Source organism: Pan paniscus, chromosome 14 (assembly GCF_029289425.2).
Source record: "Pan paniscus chromosome 14, NHGRI_mPanPan1-v2.0_pri, whole genome shotgun sequence".
Taxonomy (NCBI): Eukaryota; Metazoa; Chordata; class Mammalia; order Primates; family Hominidae; genus Pan; species Pan paniscus.
Window position 1 is genome coordinate 104,093,457 of NC_073263.2, and position 22,382 is coordinate 104,115,838.

Below are 22,382 nucleotides of genomic sequence, written 5' to 3' on the forward strand. Positions count from 1 at the left end.
CCTGGGCTCAAGCAATCTGCCTGCCTAGGCCTCCCAAAGTGCTAGGATTAAAAGCATGAGCCACCATGCCCGGCCTTCCATAATGTTTTAGGAAAGAAAAATAAGCCTTTATTTTGCTTAAGCCACTGTTATTTCAGATCTCTGTTATTAGCAATGAAACACATTCCTAGCTCTTATAGGAGCCTGATTTTTTCAAAGTTTTGTTTAACATTTAAATAAAGATAAAAAAGTCTGAATTAATAGTTTCTATAATATAATCAATACATTTCAATGAAATATGAATCCAGGACACATCAGTAAGTGAAAAGTAGAGAAACAGAATTATAAACTATCACTACCATAATATTTACAAAGATAACACTTTCCAAACTAGACCTTAAATTTTCTTTAGAATATTATGATGCCTTTAAAATTCTGTTTCCTTTACTGGATTACTTAATTTTAAATACCTTTTTTTGGAAAGTGGTCTTTCTTTTTCATTGACAAGTAAAAATTGTGTGTGTATCTATATGGTATACAACATGCTGTTTTGATATAAGTGTACATTGAGTAATGGCTAAATCAAGCTATTTAGCCTATGCATTAACTCACATACTTATCTTTTTATGGTGAAAGCATTTAAAATCTCCTCTCTTAGCAATTTGCAAGTATACAACATATTGTTATTAACTATATTTACCATGATGTACAACAGATCTCTTGAACTTATTCCTCCAGTCTAACTGAAATTTTGTGTTCTTTGTTTCTCATGGTTTCTAGAACAGGAGATGGCACATCCTAGACACCTTATACATATATATTTTTTTTAAGATGGAGTCTCGCTCTGTCACCCAGGCTGGAGTGCAGTTGGGCGATCTCAGCTCACTGCAGCCTCCACCTCCCGAGTTCCAGTGATTCCCCCACCTCAGCCTCCCAGGTAGCTGGGATGGCAGGCACATGCCACCATGCCTGGCTAATTTTTATATTTTTAGTAGAGATGGGATTTCACCATGTTGGCCAGGCTGGTCTGGAACTCCTGACCTCAGGTGATCCGCCCGCCTCAGCTTCCCAAAGTGCTAGGAGTATAGGCATGAGCCACCACGCACAGCCCCTTATACATATTTTCAAGGTAAGGGAGGCTGGCACTTGGCATAACATAGTACTTATCTAGCACTGATAGAATTGTGGGGTGATTAATCTTCTTTTGGTTTTAATTTACGAAAAATAAACTATTTCCTAAAGAAGAATGTGGGAGAGAGAGAGAAAGGAAAGGAGATATCAAATATATCAAAGACAAATTCACTCTTTTGTTTTGAGCCATCTTCTTTCTCAACAATCAAAATGCTGAAGTTTTTTTAACCTGATGGACAAGGTTAAGAAAGACAAGATTAAGGTTAATAGATAATTCACGAAATTGTTCCCTAATATCCAGCTTTCAGAGGCATGACTCTGGATTCAAACATTTACTTCGCTGCTTACTCTGATGTCCTTGGACGAGTCACTGAACCTCACTGAGAGTAAATTCTTGCATCTCTAAACAGGAGAATAATAGAACCTTATGTGACACTCTCCTGCAAATCAAAAAGAACAAGTCAAATGGACAAAAGATCTGACTAGGAAACAAAGTGCCACTACATTTATCAAGAGCGTTTCAAATACGTTGGATATCAGAATTGCAAATTCAAGCAATGATGAGGTTTCATTTTAGACTAATCAGACAGGAAGAACTTAGAAAACTGGATAATTCCACTGCTAGCAGAGAGACACAGAGATAGGATTGCCTGTGCTGCTGGTGAGCCTTGGCCCGATTCTCAGCAGCCATTCTGGGGAGCAGTCAGACAGGTCCCTGTCGAAATGCAGGTAGACTGTTCACTGTGGCCTACCAAGGATGGATCCTGGGTGTGACTCTCATAGGAATTCTCACCCAGCTCTGTACGAAGCATAAGCGGAGACGGTCCTTGCTCTGCCATCCCTGGGAAATGGAGGGGTAAACCAGGCCGCAAGCACATAATAGAGCACTAGCCAGCTGTTGGAGGTAGTTGGATGGTGTACACAGGACAACACATAGAGATTTTGAAAACAGTGTTGAGTGAACAAAGAAAGAAACAAAATAAGACAATACAACAAACATAAGTTAGAATAAAGGCACATACAACAGCAATACACATTTTGCCAGTAGCACATACATGCAAAAGAGTGTGCACTGCACTCCTTAGAACTGCACCCTGTGAGGATGGGAGTGAGGATTTTGGCTACAGGCAAGGAGGAAAAGAAACTGAATAAATAACTTTAAAAGTAATTGAGGGAGTCAGGTGTGGTGACTCACGCCTGTAATCCCAGCACTTTGGGAGGCCAAGACAGAAGGATTGCTTGAGCAGGAGTTTGAGACCAGCCAGGGCAATATAGTGAGACCTTGTCTCCACAAAAAAAAAAAAAAAATTTAATTTGCTGGGCATGGTGGTGTGTGCCTGCAGTCCCAGCTACTCAGGAGGCTGAAATGGGAGAATCACTGGAACCCAGAAGGTAGAGATTGCAATGAGCCCAGATGGTGCCACTGCACTACAGTCTGGGCAACAGAGTAAGACCCTGTCTCCATAAATAAATAAATAAATAAATGTAACTGAGACCACAAGTGTAAAAGAATTTAGTATAGTGCATGGTACAAAGTAAATGCTGAAAGAATATTAGCTCATATTCCCTCTTTTTTCTTCTTTCTCTAAAAATTAAAAAATAATAGTAAAATAGGTCAGGAGTGGTGGCTCAGCCTGTAATCCCAACACTTTGGGAGGCCAAGGTGGGAGGATCACTTGAAGCCAGCAGTTTGAGACCAGCATGGGCAACAAAGCGAGACCCCTGTCTCAAAAAATAAAATAAATTAAATTAACCAGGCGTGGTGGCGTGGTCCCAGCTACTTGGGAGGCCAAAGCATGAGGATCATTTGAGCTTAGTAGTTTGAAGGTGCAGTGAGCTATGATTGCACCACTGAACTCCAGCCTGGGCAACACAGCAAGACCTTGTCTCAAAATAAACAAATTAATTATTTAATTAGAATAAAATGAAAATGGGGGGAACATATGGTACATTAGCATTAGCATAGCCTTTGGAATCAGAGACATTTGTCAGCTATTCTATGAAATTGACCAAGATACTTAACTTCCCCCTGCCCTGCCCCCTGAGACAGAGTCTCACTCTGTTGCCCAGGCTGGAGTGTAGTGGTGCAATTTTAGCTCACTGCAACCTCCGCCTCCCAGGTTCAAGCAGTTCTCCCTGCCTCAGCCTCTGGAGTAGCTGGGATTACAGGTGCCCATCACCACACCCAGCTAATTTTTGTATTTTTAGTAGAGACAGGGTTTTGCCAGGCTGGTCTCGAACTCCTGACCTCGGGTGATCTGCCCGCCTTAGCCTCCCAAAGTGTTGGGATTACAGGCGTGAGCCACGGCGCCCGGCAACATACTTAACTTTTTGAGCTTCTGTTTTCTGATGTCTGAAAGGATGATAAGACCAATTGTAAGGCGTGGTTGTCTAGACAACTAAATTTAGATCATATAGGTAAAATACCTACTATATAGTATGTTCGTACTTTATTTTCCATCTCCCTTCACCCTAATATGTCCCAAAATTTGCTATAATTTGTAGAGTGTGGCTCTCTTTCATAACTTTTGGCTGTGAGAGTCTCCTTCGCCCCACAATATCATAATTATTTTTTCAGAACAGTCATTAAACACTGCATTGCCTCTGTCTGTTTGTTCCAAACTGTAGAAAAACCCTAGTCTTTTGGACACAATCATTTTATTTGACCTTTTCTGCAACTTATTCAGCTTCATTCTATCTTTCCAAAAGAACATTGATCTGTCCAAAGAAAACAGCATTCCAATCCATACTCTTGGTTTGTTTATATACTTAGCATAACTTCTCGGTTCTATTTTCTTTATGTTGTCCTGCATTCTGTATGCTTTTTCATCTTCCAGCACATATCAAGCCAACATCTTCAGAGAGTGGTCTGCTGGGACTGGTTTACCATGCCTCACTCAGGTATCTCCTAGAACAAAATCACAATTTACCAAGGCAGTAGGATGAGTCTAGACAAGATACTGGCTTGTAAAGAAGGAATTCAACCAGAAGGTGGCACTATTGCAAAGCCAATCTAAATGCATTGCTTTCAAGATGCATTTTCTAGGATTTAATCATATACACAAAATAAATATTGAATCAAATTTTATATCAACAAAAGAGTAAAGAAATGTGTACTTCTGCTTATGATAACTATAGTGGAATTATAATTATAAAACTGAACATGTGTTTTAAAAGTTTACTATCAGGACAGCATGCTTCTTTACAATATGTAGATTTGCAGTTAACTATCAATTGTGGCCAGTTTTAAATATCACAGCCATTTAAGCAAAAAGGCAAACACTTTTCTGGCTCTCATCATGTGCTAGGGATAGTTCTAAATATTTTAAACAAAGTCATTTAATTTTTGCAGCATCCCTATGGAATTGGTATTATTGTTGGATTGGCATCTCTATTTTTTCTAGATGAGGAAACTGAGGCACAGAGAGGTTAAGTCACTGGCCCCAAGTCACAGAGCTGACAGGTGAGAGAGCCAGGACTCAAACCCATCCAGGCTAGCTCCACTCTGTGCACTTTACTACTGCAGTGTGCAACCTCTGAAAGTTAGAAGGAACGGTAACGGTCATCATGTCTCATTCCCACTGGAAGCAGAAGCCCTTCCTTGGCTACCCTGACAGGACAGGACAGTGGAGGAATCCCACTCTTCAACATGAGCACACATCAGGGATCCATGGGCCAAATCACCCCCACCCACCGCCTCCACTCTGAGCAAGGCTCAATGTAACCTGCAAGACTGGTTCTCCCCTTTCCCTTCTAGCTCCATAGTAGACCACCTGCTGCCCATCATCACTCTTTTTCCTTCACTTATATTAGTGCTGCAAATGCAGCAATGCCTGTCTGAATCCCAGGTGTGATCTGAGTTTAATTCTCCATCACAGGGCCCTGTGTAAACCACTTTTAACTCTAGTATTAAAGTTAAAAGTCAAAACTATTAAGAATAACTGTAACCACAAAACCTTGTTCATAGGTACACAATATAAAAATACACTCTGATATCAATAACGTAAGGTAGGGGGAGTAAACATGTAGAGCTTTGACATGCAATTCAACTTAAGTTGTAATCTCAAAATGGGCTATTACAGCTCTGAGGCTCATATGCAAGCTTCATGGCAACCACAGTTGCATTCCTATACGCTCACAACAAGCTATCCAAAAAGGAAAGTAGGAAAACAATCCACATATTTTTCAGGTTCTATTTAATGCCAAGCTTTTTTTTTTTGGCATGTTTTTTGCACATTTTGTTGGTAATAGTGCTGTTTAAAATGGCCCCCAAATAGAAGTGCTGCCTAGCGTTCCTAAGCACAAGAAGACTATGATGTGCCCTTACGGAGAAAACACACAGAGAAACTTCATTCAGGCATGAGTTCAGTGCTGTTGGCCATGACTTCAATATTAATGAATCAACAGTATGGTACATCCAGGAAAAGGAAGTGGAAATTCATCAGTCTGTATACAAGGGCACTCCAGAAAGTGCTGGAGTTATATCTACAGTGTATTATAAGCCTGTGTGTATTAGTTCATTTTCACACTGCTATAAAGAACTACCTGAGACTGGGTAATTTATAAAGAAAAGAGGTTTAATTGACTCCCATTTCCATGTGGCTGGAGAGGCCTCAGGAAACTTACAATCATGGTGGAAGGCTAAGAGGAAGCAAGGTACCTCTTACATGGTGGCAGGAAGTGGGGCAGGAGGAAATGCCACACTTTTAAACCACCACATCTCTTGAGAACTCACTACTGTCACAAGAACTGCATGGAAGAAACTGCCCCTATGATTCAATTACCTCCCACCAGATCCCTCCCTCAACAATTTTTCCAAACAACTTTTATTTCCTCAGTCTTCCCTAACCCTGTGGAACAAGAAGCTGCCACTGACCAGTCCCAGGGTAAGGCCGATATCTTTTCTACTCCCTCAATATATATTTTTAAAAATGCCTGCTAAGTATTATGCAGGAAAAGGGTTGTATGAATTGTAATGAAGGGATTACAATTCAATATGAGATTTGGGTGGGGACACAGAGCCAAACCATATCACTATGGAAAACATGGATTGATGAGATAACCACCGATTTAAAAAGCATGTGGACAGCATTGTTTCGAGGCTGAAAGCCAAAGACATTTATGTTATGTTCCTTAGGACAAGGAAAATGTTAAAGCTTTCTCAGCTACTGGTTGGCTCACTCATTTCATTGAAAAGGCCAGATGACGTGAGATGTTGAACTTGCAGCTGAGGTAGGGTCTGCAGATCAAGAGGCTGAGGAAGAATTTTTAAAACCTCTGCCGGAGCAGGTGAGGTAGCAGGGCTGGAAAGGCCACTCTGATTGGGCTACGAGGTTGAAGTGCCCCCTTGGGACTCAGTTGGCCTACAAAGATGCTTTCCAGGTATCCTGCCTCCAATGTGTGCTCAGACAGTGTCAGTGCCCAGCAGAGCTGACCAAGACAACCACAACAGTGCAGCTCGCCATCTTTACCAACATGCCAGGCGGCTTGCTCTTCTTACTTGTCATTCTCCATCACTACATGGCCACCAGTAATCCCAAGAGGCAGGAGTGTGAGTGGGGCTTCTCTGCCCAGGGTTCCAGGACACAGTCTGAGGTGAGATGGAGGGTGTGAGGGGCTTTTGCACTTCACCCCTCTCCCCATCACAACATACAAAGCAATGCCACCTGGATTTTTCCAAACAACTTTAATTTCCTCATAGTCTTCCCTAACCCTGTGGAACAAGAAGTTGCCATTGACTCAGTCCCAGGGTAAGGCTGATATCTTTTCTACTCCCTCAATACATATTTTTAAAAATGCCTGCTAAGTATTATGCAGGAAAAGGGTTGTATGGAAGAGCAGGTTTTGAACATCAGTGAGGCTGGCTTGTTTTACAAGGAAGTTGGCAAATAAATCTACCTAACAGGGTGGCATCTCAGTTGACAAAAATGTTTCAGCCAGAAGCTCACAGGAACATAATCCTGTATTTCCTAGCGTAGGAGCAGTGGTTCAGAATTTGCTAACTCAATGTTTGCTACAACCTTGTAGAATATAACTACCGTGACTAACAAGGATCACCCATACCTCCCTGTCATGCTGAAATCGGGCATGTCCATGCTTTCATCAATGAAATGGGAGCAGAGGGGACATGTTTGATGTCCAGACAGAGTGTTCAGAGCACTATACCCTTCACTATGCCCTGTTTTCCATTAACCACATGGTCGTCTAGCAATGTTCTAGTCTACAGCTTCTCCATGAGCCAGAGCCTGGACAGAAGATGTCAGGGAATAAATCAATGATGATCATGCCAGAGAGAGAGAACATGTGGTTTGGAGTCATTGAGATTTGGGGGACCATTTTGATTACAACATAACCCAGGCTATCCTGATAGAGAAGGTTCCTGTATAATGCAGACAAAACATCATGTTGGCTTGGATGAAAATGTTAGCAGTGGAGGTGATGAAAAGTCATCAGATTCTGAGCGTTTTCTGAAGATCAAGCCAACAGGTTTTGAAAATGGATTGGATGGATGGCAGAAGAGTGAGGAGACAAGATTTTTGGCCTGAGCAACTAGAAGCTTTACAGTTTCGTGTAATTGAGAAGAGGAATACTAGAAGAAGAACAGATCTGGGGAAGACAAATAGTTAAGTTTGGAGCATGTAAAGTGTGATATTCTTGTTAGACATCCAAGTGGAAATATCAAACAGGAGTTAGAATGTAGGAGAGAGGTCGAGCTGGAGACTTGCATTTTAGAATCTTCAGGTTGCTGATGGTACTCAGAGCCATGCAATTAGATTTCATCATCAAAGGCGTAAGTGTAGGCAGAAAAGAGAAGAGGTTCAAGGACTGAGTCCTAGATCATGCTGACATTCAGAGGTCAGGAAAAAAAAAAAGAGGAACTAGCAAAGGAAGCTGGAGCCACGAAACATGAGACACGAGGAGAGAGCAGTGTTCTCAAAACCAAAGACAGTCTCTCGAGGAAGAAGCAGCACTCAACTGTGTCAAATGCTATGGACAATGGTCAAATAAAAACATGAGGCTCAGCTTTCAGAGTTAGCAGTGTGGAGGTCCTTGAACAGACAGTTTCAAAGGTGAACCTCATCCTAGTAGATTCTTAAGAAAATAAGAGGGGTTAAATTAGAGAAAACACAAGTCAAAAATGCTCAAAGCTTAACCTTGTGCCATCTGGGAAGGGAGACAAGTTTACAGGGTCCAGCTCCAGTATCAAAAGCAGAGCAGAGAAGGTACATTTGAAGAGGAGAGGCAGGAAGCTGACAACTGGCACACTGCTCCATGGCATAAAAATATCTTAGAGAAACTTCCCAGTTTTAATTATCCGGACTGTAGTGCTATACCAGCACTAAGTACAGCAAATAAATACAGTTTAGGTCAGTGTTCTCCAAACTTCCTGATGACAAGAATCACCCAGGATCTTTGTTTAAAACACAAATTACGATGCATTTCTACTAGGGCTTCTGATTCCGTAGGTCTGAAGTGGAACCCAGGTAAACTGTATTTTTAACAAGAGTGCTGGGTGATTCAGATCTTTGGGCAGGTTTGGAGACACCAGTTGAGGAAATATTTTTCTTAGTATTCAAGCAATAGATATCTGCATCTGATTTTAAAGTGTGTATGGGGTCTGCGTGTGCATATGTAAATGTGAGTGTATTTTATATATTGTATACTGTATACACACGCATATATTATGCAATTTTGTTAAACATTTTGTTTTAAAAAATATGTACACAAAAATCTTCAAGAAATCAATTAATAAAAAAGATTTTAATTATTTAATTTTTTATAAAGCCTCTTCTCTTTCCTTCCTACCTTCTCCTATTCCTTTTATATTCCCCAAACCACCTCCAAAACACCCCAAAACAGCTTTATGAATTCATTGGGAATTGGCTCATTCTAAATGAATACTTATAGTCAGTTTTAGAAGACTTCAGAGAATTCTGTCTGGAACCCCAATATGTGACCACCCCAGTTCACATGAATATACACACAAAGTGATTTTTATAACCAATTCTCTATTTGTCATTATTTTATAAAAGAAGAAAGAATAGTGCCTCAAGATCAGACATGTCTGTTTTTTAAAAAATTAGATTCTAGAAACAGTATAAATGTATCTGTCCATAAAATATTTGACAAATTATAAAGTAAATGTTGATGATTTACCTCAAGAAAACAAGGTCCCTTTACCATATGGCTAAGCTGATTTTTAAAAACATTTCTTGCAAACTAAGAAGTCCTCTTTTTAAAAAAATTGTGTACTTTAGTAAGTCTTAACTTGAGGTGGTGTAAATCTGACCAGTTTTGGTTTTGTTTATTGAGTCTCTACTACATACAGTCACATTTTAATAATAGCAAATAGCAAATAGTTATTAGCACTGTGGAAGCTATTTTTTCTCATGTAACTTTTTTTTTTTTTTTGAGAGAGAGAGAGTCTTGCTCTGTTGCCCAGGCTGGAGTGCAGTGGCATGATCTCTGCCCACTGCAACCTCCGCCTCTCGGACCCAAGCAATTCTCATGCCTCAGTTTCCCGAGTAGCTGGGATTACACGTGTGCACCACCACATCCATTTTTGTATTTTTAGTAGAGACGGGTTTCACCATATTGGCCAGGCTGGTCTTGAACTCCTGGCCTCAAGTGATCCGCCTGCCTCAGCCTCCCAAAGTGCTGGGATTACAGGTGTGAGCCACCAAGCCCGGCCTCATTTAACTCATATAACTTCCAAATTGATGACAGAGGCAGCAGAGGCCTTGCTAAAGGTCAGGTAGCTAATTAGTGGCAGACCTAGACCTAGAAGACAAAACCCTTTATCTGCTGCCCAGATGCTTTTGCTACCATATTGTTGGCTTCTCTTGTTCACTTCAGGATGTTCGGGATCATCATTGAGATTCGCCTTTAACTGGAATCTTAAACCTGGCAAGTTTTTCTGACATTCCAAATGTGGGCAGATGGACAGGTTTTATGAAGTCCCACGCAGGTGCCACAATTGAAAACAGCCCCAGTTAGGCAGGTCCAGGCATGAGCCTATCCAGTGAAGCACCACAGGGCAGGAACTACACCTTGGACAATGGCTTGTCTGATTTAATACATGTCTGCCATCCTCATGGTGATTTATTGTCATGGAATTCAGTGAGAGAATGTTTTTGCTGATTAATATACATCAGGAATTGAGGTGAAACAAAATAAGTACTATATGCCCTGTTCTAGCAGAAGCTGCTTTAAGTAAGGGAAAATTCCATATGATGTCAAATAAAAGTGTCAAATGTAGGGATACAAAGGAATCACCTGTCAACCCAAAAGCAGAAGCTGATTGGATCAGAAGCTCACTGTAAGCCCCCATCACACACTACATACCCATTTGCTTCTTCTCTGCCTCGGGTCAGGACTCTACTCCTGGTCTATCGTCTGTGGCCAGAAGGTAAGTGGGTTACATTCTTCCGGCCCACTTAGCAGGGACTGTGGGTTGAATGCCTCTAAGGACGGGAGTGGAACTTATACAAGCCATATGCAGACATCTGACTTTGTCAGAACTAAAGTAAATGATGACCTTTATTACCCAAAAGGCTTATGTTTTGGAAACAACTGTACTTGCAAGAAAGTACCCATTTCCAGCTTCTCAAGAGATTTAAAAACAAACACATGGAGTTAAATAAACTGATATATCCAAACAAATTAATAGTACGCCTGATTAACAAGAAAGAATAAAATTCTACGTACGAATATTCATCAGGAAATATTGTGAAGCAAAAAACAAAGAAAAAAATAAAGTGCAGGACAGTGAGTATAGTATACTACAATTTGTGTAAAAAAGGAAAGAGGAAATATATATGCATCATATTCTTTGTATGCATATGACATTTCTGGAAGGATATACAATTTAAGTCTAGAGAATTTTACACTCTTCAAGCTGCAATGTTTCTTGGGCATTCCTTTCTCTCTATGATACTACAACACATAATGTTATCCTGTTTTTGTATTATTCTTTTTTTCTCACTCCTAAGAACACCAAGTAATAGAGTTAGAGAGACCATGCAATCAGTAATTACCAAATAGTGTAAACATTTGATATTAAAATAAATTGGGCAAATGCACAAAGATTTGAGAACCTATTCTGAGTTAGAAGCGGTGTGAGACATCACTGGGTATGGTAGAACACAATTCTTTGGCCAGGGAGGACATAGTGTAGTTCAACCACCATTTCTGAAGCACTCAAGTGCTAGGTGGTATACAGTTGGGAAGATAGGACTCTCAGATGACCTGGGGTAGTTTCTTCTATCCAGGGGGTTATCCATGAGTAGAGGCCTCCTACTGTCTGTCTAGCAGTTCACACAAGGTTACTAACCATGGAGGAGGTCACTTCCTGTTGTAGATGATGCAGGACATGAGAGCGTCAAAACTGGGAGGATTCTTGGCTTCCCTCGGGAAACAATTCAAGGGCAAGCCAGTCGTGTTAGCAACCTTTTACTGAACAGCACTGCTCCTTGCAGTGCACCCAGAGTGAGCAGCATATGGGCTCTTGGCAACTGGGTTTATACTCACTTATACCCACTTACAATTGCATGCAAATTAAGGGGCGGGTTAATGCAAACTGAGGGTTGGGTTATTTAGAACTTTTTAGGGAACGGGAGGTAACTTCTAGGTAGTTGCCACGGAAAAAGGTGTAGCTTTTGGGTTGCTGCCATGGCATTTGAGAACTGTCACGGCACTGGTGGGACTGTTTTATGTCAATGAGCAATGAGGGCAGCGAGGGATCACTGTTGTCACCATCTGCTGGTTCCTACGGTTTCTTCACCTCATTCATTGGCACCAGGAAATAAGTCCTGCCAGTCTCCCACCTCATAGATACTCCATTACCAATGCTTCACTAGGGTGAAAACAAAGTGGACATCAGTGAGGCTGTGGGGGCAATCAGGACCATCCAAAAGTCCAAGTTATTGTTCCTGCTACGGACTGCATATGTGTTCCTTTAAAATTCATGTGTTGAAACCTAATCCCCCAAAGTGATGGTATTTGAAGGTGGAGCCCTCAAGAATGGGATTAGCGCCCTTATAAAAGAGGCCCCAGATACCTCCCTCACCCCTTCCCCTGTGAGGACACAGTAAAAAGACAGCTGTCTATGAACCAGAAGATGGGCCTTCACCAGACTGAGTCTTCAACTTGCTCTTGGATGTCCCAGCCTCCAAAACTGTGAGAAATGAATTTCTATTATTTACAAGCCACTCAGTTTATGGTATTTTGTTATAGTAGCCTGAATGGATGAAGACTGTCCCCATGGGCACACGATAGAACTGTACTTTTCTGCCTCCTTGAACTCGGCCGCAGCCATGAAACTTGCTTTGGTTAATGAAACGTGAGCAGAAGTGATGGAAGGTCTGGAAGCTGATGCCTATTTCCCCACGTTCTTGTTTCTCCTGCCGTGGTGACCAGCTACATTCCAGACAGTGCAGCCTTTCAACCTGAATCCAAAGGTGTGACAGCTTGGATCTGAGCTCTCAGCCAACCGGGAATGGAGATGCTGCATGAGTAGACAAGGGCAATGTCTTTTAGCTCACCGGAATTTGGGCTTGTATTCTGCCACAGCATAGCCTGGACTATCCCTGATCAACACAGAGGTCCTAAGAAGTTATTTACTGAAAATTCCAGTGAATGTCTCACCGCTGGAGAAGGCAACAAAGAGGAGCATAGAATTGGGCCTCATGCCCAGGATTAAGCTTGCAGATGCAAGATGCTGCCCACGAAGGGAAGCTCCTGCCTAAGCCCCCGCTCTGTGTTTCCCCGTACATACCATCTGCCCCACACAAATAATCAAGGCCATCTGCCACATAATTCTCTTATGTCTTTAAACCTACAGTCTCTAGTGTCCTCTGGAGGTAAATGGATTCACTGTTCTGCCCAGTTTCTACTGGTTCTGCAGAGGGAAGCGTGAGCCTCTGGTCCCCAGGACAGCTGTTCAGAGTTGTTGGGGAGAAAGGGAGAAAAGGCAGCTCTGGTCCCACAGATGAGAGGAAAATGGTGAGAGATTTCACCATGTTTTGTGAGATACGTGAAATTAAACACACCTCACCACTCCAAGTATTAATTTCCTGTCAAAAGCACCTATTTTTCCTATATGAAAAAATCACATTTCTCCTATTTACATAACATTGGCTCTTTTTTGTGTAAAGTAATAACCCTAGCCGTATAATGCTAAAAGTACATCTCCCCATCTCTGGCCTGGGAAGGCATTTTTTAAAAATTTCTTGCATTAACTGACAATAAAAGACACCATTCTGAAATTGATTCAACTTCGATATAGCTTTTGGGGTGTCTGAGTCTTTTTTTTTTTTTTTTGATATGGAGGCTCACTCAGTCACCCAGGCTGGAATGCACTGGCGCGATCTCGGCTCACTGCAAACTCCACCTTCCAGGTTCAAACAATTCTCCTGCCTCAGCCTCCCAAGTAGCGGGGATTACAGGCACCCGCCATCATGCCTGGCTAATTTTTGTAGTTCTGTAGAGATGGGGTTTCACCATGTTGGCCAGGCTGGTCTCGATCTCCTGACCTCGCGATCCACCCACCTTGGCCTCCCAAAGTGCTGGGATTACAGGTGTGAGCCACTGTGCCTGGCCCATTTTTGTTTTGCCTAAAGAATATCCTTTAGTATTTACTCTTTGCTGTCTTTCTGGTGACACATTGCCTCGGCCTTTGCGTCTCTGAAGATGTTTTGATCATGTTCTCACTCTTGAAGGATGTTTTCATTAGCTACAGAATTCTGGGTTGGCGATTATTTTCTTTCAGCATGGGTGAGCTGTCGTCTCATTGTCTCCTGGTTTTCTTCATTTCTGTTCGGAATCGGTTGTCAATCAATTGCTGCTTCTTTGAAAGTAATCTTTTTTCTCTAACTACTCTTGCCTTTTCATTTTTTTTTTTTTTACTATGATGTCCCCAGATGTAGATTTTTTTAAAATTTATCTTGCTTCAGGGCCATCAGACTTTTTGAATATATAGGCTTTCAACACTCAGATATTGCTTCTAAAGCATTTTCTTTCTCATTTCCTAAAAGCTTGTTAGAACTTCCCACTATTACATCTATTACTCTTTTCATCTCTTCTGTGTTTTTCATCCTTTTATTTTTCCAGGTATTTTTTAGTATTTTCTTGCAATCTATAATTCTTTTTGGCTAAATGACAGTAACTATGAAACTCATTCTTAATTACGAAACCGAGTTTCTTAATTAAGAAACTGAGTTCCTAATTTTGTTTTGCTTTTGTATTTTTCAGTTCTAAAATTTCTTTTTGGCTCTTTCTAAATTGGCTTTGTCTTTTTTAAGTTTCTGATTTTCTGCCCAAATGCTCAACTATATCTTTATCTTCCTGAATGAAGTAAATATAGGTATTTTAAAGTATTTTACTTCTGCCAGGCAGAACTAGCTGAGTGGGTTTCAGCCTTGGCTACCCATTAGAATAATCTGGGTAGATATAAAATATCTCAATGCCCAGGCAAAAATCCAGACCAATTAAATCAGAATATCTGGAATTCTGGGAATCTGTGGGCTCAAGTAGCGATATTTTTAAGGTTCTCCAGATGATTCCAATGAACATATACCATTGAGAATAATCACCTTGATCCAAGTTCAGGACTTAATATTATCTATAATGTGATATCCCTCTGGGGCCAGTCTAAGTTTACTTTCAATTTATTCCTACTTGTTGGGTGTGGACTTTGCAGCCTCAACCCAAAATACAGGTTTTCCATGCTGTTCCCACTCTTGGCAGGCTCTGGCCTCCACTCTTGTACCCATTGCCCTGGGAGGCTGTAAAAAAAAATTCTGTCTCTCAGCTACCTCTTTATGCACTGGCAAATGCCCTGAAAGGCAAAGCTGTCTCAAATGTTAGGCTTAAGTCTCTGAATTTATGTCTTTTACGCGAACTCTTCACCACCCTGTTAGCTCTCTGATCCTTCAGGAAGGTATCTTTCAAGCAGATATTTTTCATACATTGTCCAGTTCTCACTTTCACCAGAAGGCCTGGTCCAAACTGCTTAGTTTACCATTTTATTACTGGAGGCTCAAGTACCTGGAACTTGATGTTGTGTAGTTTACTTTGGTTTGGAGGTATGTTAGCAAAGTGGATATTTGTCACGATTTCCTGGCATCATTGGAAAGCCTTCCTATGTTTATGGAATTTCCCACATTTTCAGTCCTGCTCTCCATGTAAGAAATCAGAACTACTTGATCAGGCTTCCATACAGCCAGGCACGGCCTTGTAACTTAAACTTTGCTGATCAGGTCGCCCTGGCTTTTGGACTCAGTTATCTTTGGTAGAAATGGTAATGACGGCTTTTGCCTTTGGGGGGCAGCAGTGGCGAACCTTCATGCATCCGAACCTGTTTCTTTGGTGTGAGCTATTTTAGTTTCGGGTCCTCGGGGTGGGGGCGGACGTGTTCTGAGGAGCAGGGATACATGTTAGTGCCTGCGCGAGGTCAGGGAGTCAAGGGTCCACAAAAAGCTGGGAGAGGCATCAGGCCGCGATGCAAGTCTGACGCCGAGTAAGTAGGAGAGGCAGAGAGGCTGGGTGGAAGCGCCCTGGACCACCACGCAGTCCAACTTGGCAAAGCCGGCCGGGGAGTCCTGGAGCCTGAGACAGCAGTCCACGAAATTGCCCGCCTCCCGGAACAGATCTGCTCCAGCATCCCTCCGCTTCAATCACGGGCTGGGAGCCGCCCACGGGAGGTGGGGCCTCGCTGCAATTGCAGAGGAAGATTTCAAAGCCCAGCGGCTGGCACATGTAGGATGCTTATGCAATCTCTAGAGTCTTGGAAAATTAAATTTTAAAATATTCTCTAAACGATAGGCTGCAGCAATAGTTGCAAGGAAGGCGATTCATAGAAAGCTATTGCCTTCCACAGCACCTGTGCCTTGGATTGCAGCCTCAAATGGGGCAGGTGACAGGAAAAACATCTGACTCAGCACTTCCTGCTTTGAACAATGCTGGGTGAGAGAAGTTGCTGTGCGTCCAGCCTATTATTAATACTTTACCCTCCATAAGATGACCAACGCCTAGGCCTACTGACCTTGTTTTTGCCTCTCCTCCTCCTCCTTATTTTTTTGTTTTATTATTATATATTATTACAGATTATCCATGTTTCTCTGTACTCTCTACTTGTTTCCAATATCCAATGAACTGTCCAACAAACTGTCTTAGCATTAAAAATTCCCCCCAGTGATAATGTCATTAAATCAAAGGAGAAAAAATGTAAGCACTTATAATATGTACAACATTTGGCTTGAAGACAAACAGTAAATGACTGTATTGAGTTAAAGTGATTTCAGGGGTTATATAAAATAGTGGGTTTCAAACTGGTAAATGGATAGTTTCGATGAAATCAATTTCCAGATGCCTGAAGTCATCCACTTTTTTCTAAGCTTATCTGCCTGACAGCGTGCCTGTGGCGGAAAGACATGATTCTCTTTTGCACCTGTTTCAGTGCTGGGTCTCCCACCTTTTAGGGAAAAGGAACACATCCCGAATCTTACTATTATGCACCACCTGCAGGTGTAATAGCCTCTGGGGCATCAAATAACGGGACAATTTGAAATACTATCACTAAAACGTTATTTAATATCAAAGTTCAATAACCAATCCTATCCATCTTTTTTTTAAATCAAGAACAATTTTTGTTAAGACCACAATTAGCAAAAAAAGTTATGGCATTTTTGAAACATTCCACAATCTATTATGAGGAACAAGGGCTAGGGAACAAACACCAAAGCATAACAGCATATGCTCTGCTGTGTGTTATGTTAAACCACTTTTCATTTGTCTCATTAAATCCATCTTTTCTCCAATTTAAGCAAAGGTTATAGAGCAAAAGATGACATTTGTCATATGAGTGATTCTTAAAATGGGAGCTTCAACGTACGTCTGAATTTTGTTCACATCACTTTCTGGGCATATTATGTAATACTTATATACCCTGGTTTCGCTTCTTAAGAATTGATGATTCAATTTTACAAGAGACACAGACATACAAATCTTATCCTTTTAACTAGTCCTGTCATTAATAGAAGCATGACTTATTTATACCAAGCATCTTTTTAAGAGCTCCATTTTCAATAAAAATTTTTTTGTCCTGTAATTTTTAATCAAAGCTTAAGACTTACTCATGTTGTTGTAATCAACTTTGTAATAACTGAAAGATAACCTAAAAGAATAAGTTTAACATTTTTCTTCCAGGAAAATTTTTAAAATTAATATATTTTTATTGCAGATGATGATACATTATCAATATGCCTTTCCATTATAAATGCAAATTACAATGAGAAAAAATTCCATATAGAATGGAAATAAAGTTTCCAGAAGAAACAGTGATGTAAAATGTCTGCTTTTAAGTGTTCAGATATTTTATAAATAGTTGATGGTAGCTATCAGAGTTACACTCAACTGGGTATATTTACATGAGAAACGTGAAAGTTTCATTAAATAATGACGATATTTATACTATGCCAGAAATTACATCCTTTATAATTTTTAAAATTTATGACAGGCCGGGCGCAGTGACTCACGCTTGTAATGCCAGCACTTTGGGGGGCCGAGGCGGGTGGATCACCTGAGGTCGGGAGTTCGAGACCAGTCTGACATCAACATGGAGAAACCCCGTATCTATTTAAAAAAATACAAACATTAGCTGGGTGTGGTGGCACATGCCTGTAATCCCAGCTACTTGGGAGGCTGAGGCAGGAGAATCACTTGAACCCTGGGAGGTGGAGGTTGCAGTGAGCCGAGATCACGCCATTGCACTCCAGCCTGGGCAAGAAGAGCAAAACTCCGTCTCAAAAAAAAAAAAAAATTGTGACAAATTTAGACTTCATTTTACAGCTGTACAAAGGGACACATAACTTTTTTAAAAACATGTTTATGGGATATGTAAGCAACAAAAGAAAAATCTGGCCGGGTGCAGTGGCTGATGCCTGTAATCCGAGCACCTTGGGAGACCGAGGTGGGTGGATCACCTGAGGTCAGGAGTTCAAGACCAGCCTGGCCAACATGGCGAAACCCCGTCTCGACTAAAAATACAAAAATTAGCCAGGTGTGGTGGCATGCACCTGTAATCCCAGCTACTCGGGAGGCTGAGGCAGGAGAACTGCTTGAACCCGGGAGGCGGAGGTTACAGTTACCCGAGATTGTGACATTGCACTCCAGCCTGGGCCACAGAGTGAGACTCTGTGTCAAAAAAGAAAAAGAAAAGGAAAGGAAAAGAAGAATCTAAAGAACACTGTTACGGCAGTCTAATAAAAAGTCTGCCACCTAGGTTTCATAATAAACTGTTCATTCCCCATTTATTCATTGGGTGATACTCTGGCAAAGTCATGCACATGGTGTGGTAGAACATACTGGGGAGAGATTGTGAGAAGACAAATCCAGTGTTTTCATCAACCTGTTTTGTAATCCATGACAGTCAGTTAACTTTGTTTCTTCATCTATAAAATGAAGTGATTGGACTATGGTTCATTTGAAACTGGGAGCCATTCTATTCTATCACTATAAGCTCTATACTGAATGTCTTCTGCGAGTTTGTTATTCTGTTTTCGTCTGTGTTAATTTGAAATTCTTTTCTAGAGGTAATGTAAACAGTTGGGAATAAGAAGAAAAACATTCAACTTTTCTTTTTCCTCTGCACTAAAGAGAACATGCTTGTGTAAGACTTATGGACTGAATAAATGATCAAGGAATCAGCTGAAACCATTGCACAGCCATAAGAATAATTTTTGAGACTTAATGGAGGATCTCTGAAATTCTGTGGGTTGGAAACCGCATGCATAAGGCTTTCCTTTATACCAGGTATTCTTAACTTGGTGTCCATAGACAGAATCCAAGGGATTCAAAAACTTCCGTAGAAAAAAGATACAAACCTCTTAATTTTTTTCACATCAAGTATGAATGTAGGCAAAAACCAGGGTAGTTATGCTGTTATGTCACCAATAAAAATCAGTTCATCATAGTGCAGTTTTCACCGCTATCTCCAAATAATTATATTCTTCACTATTTTGAAGTTATGGTAGTTTATTAGCCTTGGCCCTAGCTCCTGTTATTTAATGCAAAAGAAGCACACCTGTAACTATATACACACACGTAAAGCTCCTGCTATATAACAAAATTGCCTTTAGTATTTTTGATAACTGCATTTAAACATAATTTATTTCCTGGGTAATCCTATCTATTTCATTGTATGCATTTTAAAACACTGCTTGAGAAATAGGCCTCACCAGATTGCCAAAGGGGTCTTCGGCACAATAAAAGGCTAAGATTACCCTGGCATGAGCATAGACGTAAAGATCATTAGAGGACCACTATGCAGCTTGCAGCAACTGACGGCAGGCACTGTGAATTTGGAAAACTGAAAATTATGGCTCTATAATTGAGTGGACAGCCGTAAGGAGCAATCAGAAACTTCAGTGTAAGAGGAAAAAAAAAAGATGTTTTTCAGAAATCCCGGAAGCTAAGGATCAGCAGCGGATAGGAGGGGCCCATTTCAGTCTCATGCTTTGTTACTGGCTACAAAGGCGACGGAATGACCAACAACCCACTTCCTGTTGACTGAAACTACTGCCTGTCTCCACCCTATTGCTCCCCCTCACCACCTCACCCCCATCAAAGGGGCATAACAACACAGGGGAACCCAAAGTCTACACCCCTTAACCTACGACCTTCCAAAATCATGTCCGGAGCTTTCGCCGACACCGCAGACTCCTTAGCGGCTAAGGGTGAGTGCGCCGGCTCCCTTGCCTCGGGTCAGCAGCACCCCGGGGCTGGGGCCCCTGCAGCAGCCGCACCAAAAAGTTTCATCCACAACCTTAAGTTTGGAAACTATTGTTTGCCCAGCGAAGGGTTCCCATTATTCCTGGCTGGCGGTCCATCTCCTTGCCCGTCTCTCGGGGAGTGATTCGGTCCGGGACACTAGGACTCTGCTTGGAGGCCTGCTGTTGCCTAAAAACCCCAAGCGCGGGCCTCTTCAAGGCCCCAGGTTCGAGATCCGAACCCTCCAGTAATGTCCTCAGACTCCTCCCCCTTCACTGCAGCCCGGGCAATACTCGGGCCTAGCTCCTGAGAGCGGCGCCGTTGGCTTACGTAGCAGCACGTGATTGGCCACCGCTCCCTGGCAGGCCGGGATTGGTGGGAGACGGGCCGACCCCGCCCCTCGCCCCCGCCTCCGGCCCGAGGCCGCACGGGTGTCCTCGCGCTGCTAGTCCGCGCGCAGCCTGGCAGTTTGCCGCTTCCTCGTCCTCCATCCTGCGTCCATGGCCACCGCTGCGACTGAGGAGCCCTTCCCTTTTCACGGTCTCCTGCCGAAGAAGGAGACCGGAGCCGCCTCCTTCCTCTGCCGCTACCCGGAGTATGATGGGCGGGGGGTGCTCATCGCAGTCCTGGACACGGGGGTCGACCCGGGGGCTCCGGGCATGCAGGTGAGGCGGCCCCCGAGGGCCCGGGCGCGGGGGCGCGGGCGGCCGGGGACGCAGGTGGGGACACAGTCTCGGAGCCCGGCAGGCCAAAGCCCCGCTCTGCGGCCGAGTCCGGGCCGGGGTGGGCAGCACCGGGGTGGGCAGAGGTCAGAGCCGGGCGCGGGAGGGACGGGCGCCCGCCCAGGGGACTCAACGGCGCACAGTGCCAGGGTCGCTGGGCGGGCGAGGGCCCGGACCCCACGTTGGGCCGTGGTCCCAGCTCAACAAAAGCAGCGTGCCCGGCGCGGCAGCCTGGGGAAGCCTGGGTCCCCCTTTGGCCCCAGGGACTCCCCTTCCTTCTCGCTTCGGCGCTGCCAGGCCGGACCCCCCAGGCTCCTTCCCTCCACGCCGCCTTCCTCTGCATACCCCTGGTGCCTCGGACACCTGTCCCTGCCTGACGTTTTTAAAGAGAATTTTACAGCTTTTATCATTGGGGTGGGGTGGAGACACCAGATAGGCAACTGACATGTGAGAACTTAATGTTTAGGGATCGGGAGATTTGGTTTGGGGAAGAATAGTTTGTCTTTAAGCACGAAAGCTGGGTTTCCAGAAGATAACCCAGTCCGCTTCCGGAATTGTTTCCTGTGGTAGTTTTGTGTATTCTATTTTTAAACGGTCTTCTGCAGCGTATTTGCTTAGGGTCATTGAATCTTGTGGCTTAGTCTTCGTTTACATAAGGAGAATTCAGTTAGGTTTGGTTTTGGCGAGCTTCTCAGACCTTATGAAATTATGCGACTTTTTTTTTTTAAACCTGAAAACATACGACGGTTTTTAAAAATTACTTAGTTTTTTGCCTTAGGCAACTTTAAAATCTGTAGATTCAAGGTATCATACCAGAAGGTAGTTTTTTTGAAAGTATGTTGTCTCTCGTTAAAAGCATTCTGTTTAAAGTCTTTAAAGTTTAACTTTTGTACTTTTAACCCTTTACTGAAATCCAGTAATAAAATTTCACCGTTGTTCAAGATCCAGCTCCCAGCATCCCTGACTAATCCTACTGTATGCTGATCTCTCGTTGATCAGCCCCTGGCTCTCTTATCCTCCTTTCTACACTAAACACTCATCCTCCTCCCCACAATGTCCCTTCCCTTCTGGATCCTTTATCGTGCTTTCTGATTATTGAGGTAGCATTTTGGAAGTAACGAGGGGGAGTCTGGCCGAATCTGCTTAGAAACCCCTGGGAATCTTGATTCCTGGTGTGTGTTCTTCAGCACCACTCTGGAGTACAGCACACCTTTTGTGAATCAGAAGAGGATCAGGTACTGAATTCCCTCCCGGTAACTGGAGTTATATAGTTGTCGTTGTATTAATAACTTAAAGACTTAGAACAATGACAGCTATCAACTCATTGAGGCTTTATTACGAAGTAATAATGCTTTTCATTCTGCTGTGGAGTGTGTTTACTTTTTATAGGATGAGTGGGAGGAAAACAGCTGGGATAAGTGGTTCACTGGTTCTTTTGTCAGGATAATAAGAGGGTCAGAAAAGTTTGGAGAAGTGCTGCTTGGTAGAATTTGTTGGTAGAATTTCCAGATCTGTTTCTCACATTATTCTGTTACTCTCTCTAAAGTAACGATAATTTTCACCCCACAGCGTTGTTGTGAAAATTGATTATAAGAGGACTGACTAATTACATGTGACTTTTTTAAATGCTCAAGAAAAATATTAAACTATTTTGGCAATGATATTTATTCTTTTATATATATATAATTTCAACTTTTATTTTAGATTCAGAAGGTGGAAGTACAGGTTTGTTACATGGGGATATTGCCTGATGTTAAGGTTTGGGGTGTGATTGATCCTGTC

The 22,382-nt window shown here is 42.4% G+C and overlaps 1 protein-coding gene and 1 long non-coding RNA gene across 7 annotated transcripts in view; one reads left to right on the plus strand and one right to left on the minus strand.

The window, feature by feature from the left end:
- Positions 1–1,676: 1,676 nt before the first annotated feature.
- Positions 1,677–19,924, minus strand: LOC134728812 (uncharacterized). 2 transcript variants are annotated; one of them, XR_010109646.1, is made up of 3 exons: positions 19,788–19,924; positions 17,646–17,742; positions 1,677–4,018 (listed from the first exon to the last, which is right to left on the minus strand). It is a non-coding gene; the product is annotated as an uncharacterized LOC134728812 (long non-coding RNA). The 2 variants fall into 2 exon arrangements; XR_010109645.1 differs by lacking the exon at positions 1,677–4,018 and having other exon boundaries at positions 14,255–17,742.
- Positions 19,805–22,382, plus strand: part of TPP2 (tripeptidyl peptidase 2) — an 82,707-nt gene continuing 80,129 nt past the window's right edge. For all 5 annotated transcript variants that reach the window (XM_063595858.1, XM_034936941.3, XM_034936943.3 and 2 more), the window contains exon 1: positions 19,805–20,543. In XM_063595858.1, coding sequence (XP_063451928.1) covers positions 20,379–20,543 — 165 coding nt within the window. In that variant the 5' untranslated portion in view covers positions 19,805–20,378. The remainder of the gene's footprint in view (positions 20,544–22,382) is intronic.